The sequence below is a fragment of the Aricia agestis genome, chromosome 9, assembly GCF_905147365.1.
Source record: "Aricia agestis chromosome 9, ilAriAges1.1, whole genome shotgun sequence".
NCBI lineage: Eukaryota > Metazoa > Arthropoda > Insecta > Lepidoptera > Lycaenidae > Aricia > Aricia agestis.
In genome coordinates, this window is record NC_056414.1 from 18,438,083 (window position 1) to 18,451,167 (window position 13,085).

At 40.5% G+C, this 13,085-nt stretch overlaps 2 protein-coding genes across 7 annotated transcripts in view; one reads left to right on the forward strand and one right to left on the reverse strand.

The window, feature by feature from the left end:
* The window catches only part of LOC121730509, a 137,245-nt gene extending 128,019 nt beyond the window's left edge, over positions 1-9,226 (forward strand). For 4 of the 6 annotated variants that reach the window (XM_042119583.1, XM_042119585.1, XM_042119579.1 and 1 more), the window contains one exon: positions 519-2,058. In XM_042119583.1, coding sequence (XP_041975517.1) covers positions 519-625 — 107 coding nt within the window. In that variant the 3' untranslated portion in view covers positions 626-2,058. Of the gene's footprint in view, positions 1-518; positions 2,059-5,190; positions 5,195-9,106 lie in introns of those variants that run through there. The other 2 variants (XM_042119584.1, XM_042119582.1) reach the window with 2 other exon arrangements.
* Positions 9,227-10,010: 784 nt separating this feature from the next.
* LOC121730510 (putative serine protease K12H4.7) lies at positions 10,011-11,296 on the reverse strand. The gene has a single exon (XM_042119586.1). It carries the CDS (start codon positions 11,279-11,281, stop codon positions 10,070-10,072), a length of 1,212 nt encoding a protein of 403 aa, XP_041975520.1. The 5' UTR covers positions 11,282-11,296; the 3' UTR covers positions 10,011-10,069.
* Positions 11,297-13,085: the final 1,789 nt, after the last annotated feature.

The following is a 13,085-nucleotide window of genomic DNA, read 5'->3' on the forward strand; positions in this document are numbered from 1 at the left end:
ATTGGTCTAAATTCGTACTAATTTGACATTCGTGAGTTTGACCGTAGGTTTGACCAATTCAATTGGTATAAATTCGTACTAATTTGACATTCGTGAGTTTGACCGTAGGTTTGACCAATTCAATTGGTATAAATTCGTACTAATTTGACATTCGTGAGTTTGACCGTAGGTTTGACCAATTCAATTGGTATAAATTCGTACTAATTTGACATTCGTGAGTTTGACCGTAGGTTTGACCAATTCAATTGGTATAAATTCGTACTAATTTGACATTCGTGACTTAGACAGTTTTGACAATTCATTTTGTGAATTGATTGAAAGGAATTGCTATGTGACCATTTTAGCCCCGCTGGTCTCGACGGAGGGTGAACTTAAACTGCGGCGGTTTTAGCTGTCGTTTGAGGATCTCGCGAAACTCATCACTCTACAAGTTTTCGGTTGAAATCGTTTAGGAGGCTCTCGAGCGGCGCTCGCGGCTCGCGCGGCGAGGGCGCGCGATGACGACGACTGTGTTTCAGACGGCGAGGGGTTCGACCCGTACGCGGTGTACGGCCGCCTGCCTGCGCGCGCCTACCCCCTCGCGCCCCCGCACCGGCCCCACATGTTCATCGGCGACTGGGACTAGGCCGGCTCCGCCCCGCGCCGCCCCGCGCCGGCCAGGCCCCGCCCCCGCTCTGTAAATAGCGTGTACATTGTATACATTGTAACCGATAGATTTAGTTTTGTCGCGAAGGCTTTGCGGCCTCGCGAGTTCCGCCGACGTTATCGAGTCGCATTCGACCGAACGTTCGCCCCCCCCCCCCCCCCCCCCCCCCCCCATCTCGTGGCTCGCCTTTAATCTGTTTCCGGGGGTCAAGCTATGTTCGGTCTAATGCCGTCGAGTTCGGAGGTTCGAGTGGAATGTGAACACTGCCAATATGTTATGTATGTACTTAGTATGTACGCGGTGCCGCCGCGGCGAATGTGGCGCGACACGATCCTAGTCAGTACAGGGTTGGGAGTGTCTACGTGTTGAAATTAGTACCGGTACCTACAGTATGATGTATATTTACCCAAAAACTTTTTTCTCTAAAAGTTTTAGATTGAAATTTTTAATGTAATTTATATTTCGATGTTATTTTCTGTGTTTCCCCGGCCCGGTGAGTCGGGGTGTTATCGTTGACCATGTTACGTAGGTACTTAAATTTTTTGTCATAATATTATAAATACTAATACTACCGTTAGACTTAGTACTGTACATAGTCGCTAGTGAACTTATTTATAAGGTACGCAAAGTAACTCAACGTATTCTGCGTGTTCGGACGTCGCTACTTTAATACTCAACCTAGCTAAATCTTGTATAAATTAGACATTTTTATACTTTTGTATGTCTATATTTACTGCGTAATTTAAATATTATAGCGTATAGGAAGCACTGTCGTGTATGTATATTCGTGTTGAGTGCGTACGACGTACGTAGGTATAGATAGGTAGGTAAGTACTCGACGGGAGGAGGCGCACCGGTCCGAAGGGCCCGTCTGACGGAAGTAACTTCGGATCGGTGCGATAGAGTGTACTAGGTGTTATAATTCTTCTCGTGGTAGGTACGAAATAATTTTATAGTTTGGGCCTAGTTTCTAACGAGCTGGGTAATTTTACACACCTAAAGTTAAGGTGGGGAGGTGAGCAACGAAAGTTTTAGTCGAGGGAGACGCGATAAGTTTTACACAAAATTATATTGGAGTGAGTCGAATTGTGGTTCGGCCGAATAGAAATTGCAAAGGTGCTATACAGGTTACCAATCGTATCGAGAGCTAGGAACGTAAGATAATATTTACGACAAACTCGACCTAAGTTTACTGTAGTGGAGTATATTTAGCGCGTAGCCCGATGTCTATATTATTGTAAATTGTAAACGTAAGTAGACGTGTTAACAGTTCGACGGCGCCGGTCGTGAGGCGATTTCTGTCAGAAACTCGGAAATCGTTCTCAGGACGGCGCGCGCAGCACCCTGTGTAGCGCGGGTGTTGGTTACAGTAACATACGATAAGGAACATAATGTTATGTACGAATCAAATATACAGCTATAAAAATTGTGTAAATTTTTTATTTCGGCTCCTTTTATCTCGGCCTACATCTATGTTCTACCACTTCTACCATACTGAGGGTATCATCATTCATCGGTCGGCTATCATTTTAATCAATCACTTAGATTTTAAAAAGGGAACAAATATAATGACCACCATAAAATGCACTCGCACCCTAAGCTATGACAGCCAAAAATAATTACTTAAGGCGGAGACTAACCCTAAAATGTCGATTTTATAATTCATTTTTATACTTGAAGATAAGCCCCGAATTGTTTCATTTTCTAAAATTAGATACTACATTATATTTTCGAGAATTCGATCTGAGCAAAAACACGATATCTTAAAATTTTCTCTATAGAAAAAAATCACAAAGATGCATCTAATTTTCACAAATTTTTCATTTATTGCCATAACCGTGTGTGAAGACTGAGCGGGGTGACTGGAATTAAAGTACATGACTGGACAGCCAACAGCACAAAATATAACATGTAAAATATAACATAGCATAATAATATATAGACAATATAAGGTAACATACAGTAGGACAATGTCGATAGACAATATAAAATAACATACAGTAGTACAAGGTCGATAGACAGTGTCGCTACACGTGCATTGAACTAAGTTAATATTTTAACACATTGTATAAAATTCTATCACTGAGAGATCGACCTAGCGGATTTTTAAAATGTTGTTTATTTATCGAGTTATTGAGAAAAAACTAATTTGGCGATGAATCCGCGTCGTTCTTTTTCACCTGGCGTATGAAAGACGGGCGTGAGTGTGAAGAGAGAAGGACGATGTTTGATTTTTGGGGTTAGTCGCCCTCTTAACACCAAAATAATAAAGTTTAAAATTGCCATACTACTAGCTAGTTTTGTCACGACTACACCTCAAATTGTAATCGTATGCCAAAAATAGTAAATGATCACCAAATCCTAGCGAGCAAATCAATGCGATATTTATGTAGAAATAATACTACGATAGACTAAAAATGTGAGCAGATTAACACGCAACAGTATATACGTGGGAGAGCCATGCTTCGGCACGAATGGGCCGGCTCGACCGGAGAAATACCACGTTCTCACAAAAAACCGGCCTGAAACAGCGCTTGCGCTGTGTTTCGCCGAGTGAGTGAGTTTACCGGAGGCCCAATCCCCTATTCCCTACCCTACCCTATTCCTTTCCCTTCCCATTCCTACCCCTCCCTATTCCCTCTTAAAAGGCCGGCACCTGCGCCTGCAGCTCTTCTGATGCTGCGAGTGTCCATGGGAGACAGAAGTTGCTTTCCATCAGGTGACCCGTTTGCTCGTTTGCCCCCTTATCTCATAAAAAAAAAACACAAAAAAGTATTATAATAAGTAATTAAATTATATTAGGTATATTGTCTCCGGCCTGCACGTCCCACGTGTAAAAACGGTTCAGCAGTTTGGATGTGAAGTGGTTACTGACAAATGACACGGACAGACAAACAGACAGACAGACCCTTTCTATCTAATTCTTTAGTTTCTCATTTTAAGGTGAATAGTAAAGCAAAATGCGTTTTAGACGTCTTTTTGGCGATGTTTTACAGCTAAATTACAGATCGGGAAATACAGAAGTTTTGTGTAATTAGAAAGTGTATCTTGAAATATATTGTCGTGAACGATATTTTTGGTGATCTTTATTCAGTTATCAGAAAATATATTTTTAAATCGCGTAAGATGTATATTTTAGGATGGGTTTTTTTTTTGGTTTAGCTAATCCGTTTATAATGAATCTTTGCATACATGTTTCTTTATTTTTTATCTTGTTGATCGCGAACCATTTGCGATAAACAGTATTGCAAAATAGAAGTTTTATCATCAAACTCTTTAGTGCCTACTGTAAATCAAACTCCACTAGTAAATGTAGTAAAGCATTTGCTCATAAAATTTAACAGGCGTAAATTAGTTACAGAATGCGTCGTTGTCAACTCGAGATATGTACAACGGAGCGCGGCGTTGCCGTTCCGCGCACACGGCACAAGCAGTGCGTGCTCTTCTTTTGATTAGTCTCACTTTGACAATTTACCGGCTTTAAGTTTTAACAGTTTGCACTTTTCGATTTTGTAAAAGTGAAAAATAATATTATGATCATGTGATCATCAGATGCATTTACAACAGTCTATTATTTATCGGACATTGTAATGTAAATTGTTACGTAAATGTATAGCATACAGAATAGTTTATCACAGAGACTTCAAACAATTATTTTTTACTGTTACACTATTATACCTACATAACTATAGGATGTTTAAAAAATGTTTGCCATACATGGAGATAATATGCCATAGCTTCAGGGAAGGTTCAGTATTGTTAAAGGAAGCCGTAAAATTTTAAAAAAATACTTTTAATGAAATTTTTAGGGTTCTGTAGTCAACAAGGAACCCTTATAATTTCGGTCTGTCCGTCTGTCTGTCTGTCTGTCCGCAGTCTTGCTCAAAGACTATAGGACTTACAAAGCTGTAATTTGGCATTAAGACCGAGCTCCCTTTTTTTGCTGTGTTTTCTAATAAGTATTACGATCCCGGAAGACGATGAAACACAAATGAAATTGAGATTTATTTAATGATTGTATATTTATCTGATACTTGCCTAACGGAAAACACGATTCATTTATTTTGACTCTATAGTTTAATTTTTCGAAATTATGAATTTTTCTGGGTTTTTCAACAAATATCTGTTACACTTATTGAGTTACTATCATTCAATAACTTGCACTACTACAATCACACACTATATAAAAGATTAACTAAAGGAAATATTAGAATTGTATTAATTTTTAAGTAATCAATAATCATCAAAAACATTTTTGGGACTAGCGAAATTTACTTTCGTGCTATAATGCGCCGGACCGTTGTTACGCGATATTGTTCACTATTAGCTACAGCGCAAAATACATTTCATCATCATTTAATATACCTTCATGTGTATACGCATCAGACAATGCATTGATTTTCAAATTGTTTTTATTCACAAAATTTTTATTTTTGTAATCCTGTAGGATCCAAGGTAGGATAGTTGAAATTAATGCAACCGAAGGACAAAATTTAGAAGAGTCATTACATCAGATTAATGATAACACGGATTCAAATGTCCAGTAAGAAATATTATTATTATCTTTTAACGTAAATATTAATTATTGATTATATTAAAAACAAAAAGCCAGACTGGAGGGAGTAGTACTATTTTTTTTTTGTCAGCACAATCAGCTGCCTGAATTAGTGGATCCTAGATATCCGAGAAAAATACCTATTAGGGACCCACAGTATATAACAGAGACTGTTACAAGAAAAAATGAAAAAAAGTCAGAAAAAAGAAAATTAGTCCCCCACCATTCAAGCCAACAAGCCCCATTGCCCAAAAGGAAAAAAAAAATAACTTAATAATTCTCAAATTTACTCGAATACAAAAATTCCTGTCCTGTCCAATATCCGGAAGTCCAATATTTTGGAGCAACCCCAGATGGCACTGTAGATGACGACACTATAGTAGAAATAAATAGCCCAAAATGTTGTTACAATGTTGGTGTAGAAAAAGCCATAAATGATAAACAATTAACGTTTTATAAAAAAAACCAAAGGCGGGTTACAAATGAATAAAAACCACGCATGGTTCTACCAAATACAGGGCCAGCTTCATGTAACCAGAAGCAAAAAATGCATTTTTGGTATATGGTCTTCCAAAAACATTCCAGTTAAAACGGAAATAATCTATCGTGATGAGGAATTCTGGGAAACAAAAATGGAGAAAAAGCTGAAAGACTTCTATATGGATTGCACTTCTATATGGTTTTTATTTTTTTGTAACAAATAAAAACCACGCATGGTTCTACCAAATAAAGGGCCAGCTTCATGTAACCAGAAGCAAAAAATGCATTTTTGGTATATGGTCTTCCAAAAACATTCCAGTTACAACGGAAATAATCTATCGTGATGAGGAATTCTTGGAAACAAAAATGGAGAAAAAGCTGAAAGACTTCTATATGGATTGCACTTCTATATGGTTTTTATTTTTTTGTAATAAATAAAAACCACGCATGGTTCTACCAAATAAAGGGCCAGCTTCATGTAACCAGAAGCAAAAAATGCATTTTTGGTATATAGTCTGGCAAAAACTTTCCAGTTAAAACGGAAATAATCCATAGTGATGAGGAATTCTGGGAAACAAAAATGTAGAAAAAGCTGAAAGACTTCTATTTCAGTGGCAAAAAATGAAACATTCATCTCCGCGTCTTCTCCCCTGAAACCTCCCCCGCTCCAAATATCATGAAAATCGTTTGAGCCGTATTCGAGATACATATAATACGGGACATACATAAAATACGGGTTAAAAGGGGATAAAATAAAAAAGTATTCTATGTACATATTTATTTTATTTAATTAATTCGAAAAGAAAAACAAGTAGTCTCTGTTTATTATTACTCTGCCCACCTCTGCAAAATAAATTGCTAAATGCTAGATCTAGCGGAAATATTATGTAACTTACCGTAGCTTGGCAACCTACATTGATTCATAAACAGATGGCGCTCCGCGTCAAACGTCCAAGGTCATTTGCTTAGATATTCGTCTTAAATCAAAAAGTTCAAATTTGTTTTTATTCATTATTTTTCGGTTAGCAACTATTTTTTGGGTGGTTGTGTGGATAGCAAGATGAGAATGCTTTGGTTATAATTTTACATTAAAATGCTAGTATAATGTTAGTGATCATTTACTAATTTTGGTGATCATATTATACTACTTTTGGTTTAATATTTTATTTATTTGGAGTCATTTCGCATAAATAGGATAGCGAGATGTTAAATCTTTGGTTATCATTTTACGTTAAAATGGTGGTCTGTATTTTGATGATCGTTTACTATTTTTGTCTGTGAAATCAGAAATGTTACTATTTCTGGTGGTCAGTTCTGCCGTCCTTATCATAAACAACGCATCTGCATGGCGGCAACTTTCGAGTAATTCGCGCCTAAAGTTTTATTCTTTTTTTTTTTTGTTGTCCCTAGTCCCTACGAAACTAACAGGAATATTTCAAATATTTTTGTTTTGTTTTGTGCCTTTAAATGTGAACTTTGCATGTGCGACGGTATATTTATAAATTTAGTTAATTTAAATATTTTAATGACGAAAAATTGTTTAAGACTAGGAAACATAGATTGCAATAATATTAGTTTACTAAGCATAATCAACGCATGTGTGACAGTTGCGTGGTTTATGTCTAGGAAATGCACAATTATTGTGTGCTTATGTTTATCAAAGGTACCTAATGGAATTACTTACATTTAATCACATTCAGAGGCTTCATGAGCCTATAACTCACTACTTTGACAGTACATATACCCATGGTTCTCCAGCCTTGTCATTAGAATAATTATTTGTATCGCAGAACATACACGGCAACGATGTCAATACTAGTTCTATGATACACGGCACGTGCGCGTTTTCAGAAACCATATTTGCATAAGAATCGGTATTTCACGATCGGAAATTCTAGTCTTGGCCGTAGGGATCTTCTGGTAGAAGCAAACTATTCTCCGGTTCTTGTGCTTCTGTACTTACTAATGGGGCTTCTCCCACTACCAAGTACCAGATGCGCTTTTTATGCTTAGTATTTCATACGTCGAAATTCTAAGTTAACGCTAAAGTCATAAAAAACGCATATTTGCCTATTCATTATGATGTTTATTACTAGTATAAATAGAACGATGCTTATGACTAGTAATAAGTTTGGAAAAGATCACATACGTTGTTTATGACTAACAATAAAATGAAAACTATAGAAGATATTAAAGAACGAGTGATTGATTCTGGTAGATCTCGTTTTAGCGATTCCGAATATACTAATAACTCAATTTCGTAAAATATGACGATTGCGTTGTTTATGCTAAGGACGGCAGAGTTAATTATAAGCCTTTTAAAAATGATAACCGACTGTACAATAATAAGTTAATATTCATATACCTACTTACACTAGTTTATTAAATCATATTTCTTAAAAATGATCCTGAATGATGAAATTATAATCCTCAGGTGTATCTACCTAACCTAACTAATACAAAAGTGAAAAGGGAGTGCCTCCGCTGCCGACGCCGGCTCCCAAAAATATCAGTAATGGCGCGGCGGTATATATGTCGCAGCCGACTGGTTTAAATAGCCGTTCAATCAAACAGCTAGCCCTTTCACTGAACAACGCCATTCAATCACACGTCTAGCTTTTAGATTGAATATTTTAGTCGCTCAAAACGTTCAACACTACAGCTGATTCAAAAGCCGCCGTCTAATTGAAGTAGTTCAGCGCGCACCGCTGCGGCGCTAGGTGCGTTTTATTTACAATATGGCGTCAACTAGCAGGTGTTTGTTGTATTGTTTGTGGTTGTTTTTCGGAAAGAAAGTAGTTAATAAAAGTTACAAGTGTTATTAAAGAGACAAAAATTATGGAGGCACATACGAGTGAATCAAAATTTCAACAAATATTCGAGGAGAAATTACGGGATTATGAAATACATCACCAAGGTATTTATTGCAATTCCATAAATAATAAATCAGCTATAATTATTGTATGTGCTAAATATGTTCAAAATTAGTCAGAATACAGTTTTTTCAGCCCTTCCGAAAGGGGGGTTCGGGGGGCACAGCCCCCCGACAAAACAAAAACAAACACAATCCAGAAAGTCCAAAAGTTGGTTAGGTTAGGTTAGAACTTAGACCACAACACAGAGCGAGCGCGGCGAGCGTGCTGCGGCAGCAGCCGGCGACCGTCAACAAATAAAAGGGGGGGCTTGGGGGGCGCAGCCCCCCGCTAAAACAAAAACAAACACAATCCAGAAAGTCCAAAAGTAGGTTAGGTTATCAGCCTAGTTAATTTGCCATTAAACCAGTTGGCTAAGCGTCGTCTAGCTGTAGTGTTGAACGTTGTAGTCAACAAGTCGACTAAACGACGTAATGCCGAGTGATTGAATGGCGTTGTTCAGTCAAAGGGCCTGCTTTTTTTATATTATTTAAACCAGTCGGCTGCGACATATATACTGCCGGCAGCCGAGATATAAAACAACGGCTGCCAGCGCTGGCACTTAAAATGGGAACCGGTGATAATGCGTAAAACGCTAGGTTCCAGTGCCGGTAAACAAATTTTAAAAAGAAATAATTACTTATAATCTCAAATTTTCGACTTCTTAACCGACTTCCAAAGGTGAAAGTTGTATGTTCGTCTGTGGATATTTTAGTTTTTTGTGATTCACTTTCATCTACCGCTGAAATAAGCGGAAGATAGCTGAAAAAAGGTAGTAAAGCTAAGGCATAGCTTTACTACCTTTTTTCAGCTACCAAAAAGTAAGATACTTCCGAAAGTACTGAACAGAACTTCGGACTCCTTATACCTACATTTTAGAGAGTTTCAGCATTTGCAGTTTTTGCATGCTTCAAAAGCAGAGTGTTTGATACTGTATATAACTATAAGATCTTTGTAAACAACATTCTTTGCAAATAAATGATGATTATGATTAATATGCATCCTCACATTTGTACTTTTCATAGTCCTTTAGCTCAAGACTGATGTTTCTGATCATTATTCTGTTATTTGACAAGCGATGTTTGCCGAATAGGCGCCGGAAGCCTATTCGGCAAACATCGCGTGACTTCGGCAAACTTCGGAAAACGGCAGCCATTTCGGCAACCGGCGCCGGCAGCGGAGGCACTCCCAATAAAAAAAGCAACATAACTAGGATTGTTAGCTTTCTACAATTTTTAACCGACTTCCAAAAAACGAGGAGGTTATAATATATTCGGCTGTGGATATTTTTTTTTTATAAGTATGTACCAACAATAATTATCTATCGTAACCGTTCGTATTAAACTATTTATCATTAAAATTGATAATAAAGTATAAAAGTAGTTAAGTACAATAAAGTGAATTTAATAAATTAAAAAAATATATGTATTTATTATTGTCATGAAGCATAAAATCCATGGAGCTAAATTATACCGGCTATACGTATGGGGCGGCGCCGATCCATGTTTTTATCAAGTACTTGATGTGCATCCTCGCCTGCTTCAACTCCTCGTGGTCGACGGGCCCGTCGGAGAAGAGGTCCCGGCAGTGCGAGGCGCGCGGGACGAGCACGGCCGGCGCCTCATACGACACGTCCTCCAGCACACCTAGCGAGCTCCATGGATCCATATCCCCGTTGCTGAACACGACGCGGCTGACGTTCGGCGCCCGCCCGCCGTACAGCGCGTTCGCCGCCTCCACCCCCGCGTCCACGCGAGCCTCGTCGAACCCCGCCCCGAAAAGCGCCTCGCAGATCTCCACGTACAGACTCAGCGGGACGTTCCTGAACGGCTGCGCGGGGGAGGCGGTGGTCTGGAAGTAGCCGAACTCGGTGCACGTCTGGTACGTCCAGGCCAGCGCCCAGTCGTTCTCCGGCGCGCGGTACTCCTCGATCATCGCAGCGAAGCTGTAGTCGGAGCAGCTCCGCCCGGACCTCGGGAAGCTGCGGCTGGAGTTGCCGGCCGGAGCCGCGCAGTGCTCCGCGACGCTCCCGACGGTTCCGTACTGGGAGGCAATCATGTAGGGCGACGCTTTGCTGATGAAGAAAACCTGCTGATTCTCGGGCACGGTCATGTCGCACTCGGGGCAGATGCCCTCCTCCTCCCTCAGACGATCGATTCCATCGGCGCTCCCCAGCAGCGTCTCGTACCTCGCGAAGGCCGCCCGGATGCGGTCGAGGCAGCCGGCGCCCCCGTAGTGCTCGTAGTTTTCGCGGACCTTCTCGAGGTACTCACGGAAGTCCTTCTTCGCGAGGACCGGGCCGCTGCTGGCGACGGCGGCGTCCACCAGCTCGGGGTAGAGGGCGCGCGCCCACGCCGCCAGGTTGCCGGCGTACGACCCGCCGACGACCACGAACTTCGAGTCTGCGAAGTGGGGGTACTCCCTCTTTCTCCTGATCAGTCGCGCCACGTCCGCAAGCGCCTGCCTGGCGCTCAGAAAGCGGAAGTCCTCGGCAGCGGTCCCGCGCACGGGCTTGCTGCGACCGTAGTACCTGTGCTCGGTGGCGTACATGGCCCCGCGGGTCTCCCTCGCCATCTCGTACATTATCCCCGTCGTCAGCAGCCTCTTCGACGCCGGTCCCTCTCCCCCCAGAAACACGAACACCGGGCCGCCCTTCTTCCAGAACTCGAGATTCACGAAGTATCTCATGTGCCACTGCCTCGTCTCGGCGGCGTCGAAGTGGTCCAGCGGCTGCTGAATCCAGTTGGTCAGGACCAAACTTTTTCGTTCGGGCGCTATCGACTCGATCTCGTCCACGAGACGTTTGAAGCCATTCCTAGCGTCAAAAAAGTTTAGTCCAATGCCCGAGACGAAATTAGCATTCGCTCGCAGAATGAAGAAAAATAATGTAATCATTTTTCGCTAAGTACTCACGTATTTCTTTACGAGAACATTAGAATATTTAAACTGCCGAAATTCAAATCTAGCAGATACTGTAAGTGCAAAAGGTGCACACGCTATTTAATAGTGATACGGGCAGACGACTATATGGTGGTGTCCGCCCCCCTATGGCCTACAGGAAGCCGGAGTGAGGATGCGCATCGTGTATGTACGAGTATGTAAATGTATGTAACTGGGTTTCACGTCATAAACTTTATCAAAGGTAAATATTCTGCTGGTACAGTGGAATTCCATGTAACACGATAACCACTGCTATTACAACATGATTTATTGTGTTGGACTTTGGTAGCTAATGAAATGCCATATAAGTGGACAGCTTGCAGTTCCGGTAACAAAGATACCTACTTGAAGATATTCGATATCATTAATTAGTGTCTGTCTTATAATAATTATCAGTAGGGCCCGGATTTGTATGTATATGTTACGCTCAAAGACCGAAAACGCTCAGTGAGCGAAAAAATGGCTCACAACGCGTTGTGGCCCTAGTGAAAACGGCCACGACGCGTTCTGGTAATCACAGAAATACCACATAGCGAAATTCGTGTCGTGGCTGACGTGCTATTCGACCACAACGCGTTGTGATAATCGAGAAAAGCCATGACACGTTCTGAGCATTTAAAAACAGACGCGAATCCGTGTTGTAGCCCTAATGAAAACGGCCACGACGCGTTCTGAAACCAGGTAAGTTACTCAGGAGTAATTTTATAGCGCCCAAGTGTGTGCGCAATACACAAGAGCACTCTGGTTTCAATGAAACTAGGCCAATTAGTAGTTACGCAGGAGTAATTTTATAATACTCAAGTGTGTGCGCAATTTCATTCGCGTTCATTAGGGCCACAACACGAATTCGCGTCATGGCTGTTTTTAAATGCTTAGAACGCGTCATGGTTTTAATCGATTACCACAACGCGTTGTGGTCGAATAGCACGTCAGCCACGACACGAATTTTGCTTTGTGGTATTTCTGTGATTACCAGAACGCGTCGTGGCCGTTTCACTGTTACCACAGAATAGATAATAGTACAAGTACAGAAGTCTCACTGCTTTGATGTTCACAAATGCCGCCGTTTTATGTGCCTACATAAGTATTATTAGCAACGGACCGCACGCGAGCAGCCGACATTGAGCTCTCTGGCGCCGCGCGAAGATCGACTTTATTCCACACCAATTCCACACCTTGTCAGATATTCCGAAAATAGGGTTGCCAAAATCAAATAAGTACAAATACCACGCAAGGTATATACATACGGAAACTGTTATACCTACCTATTAGGTAAATGAATACCGAACATATAAATCAGTTTACACAGACACGGCATGTGATTTTCTTTTGATGTAAGTAGGTAATTAGGTATGGATTATATTATTATGTATAATGTATATGCAGCTACCACCTATGACCTACCACTTATTTTAAATAAGTATATTTATTATAATTATAAAACATTAATTGTGATAGATTTAGGTACCATGACAGTAGATAAGTATATTAATAAATAAATAAATAAATATAAATTTGCTATTTTTTTCATTGTCCCAACAATCGGCTGCAA

Excerpts from the sequence above, each read along its gene's own strand:
- LOC121730510 (XM_042119586.1), bottom strand. The coding sequence starts at position 11,281 with ATGAGATACTTCGTGAATCTCGAGTTCTGGAAGAAGGGCGGCCCGGTG.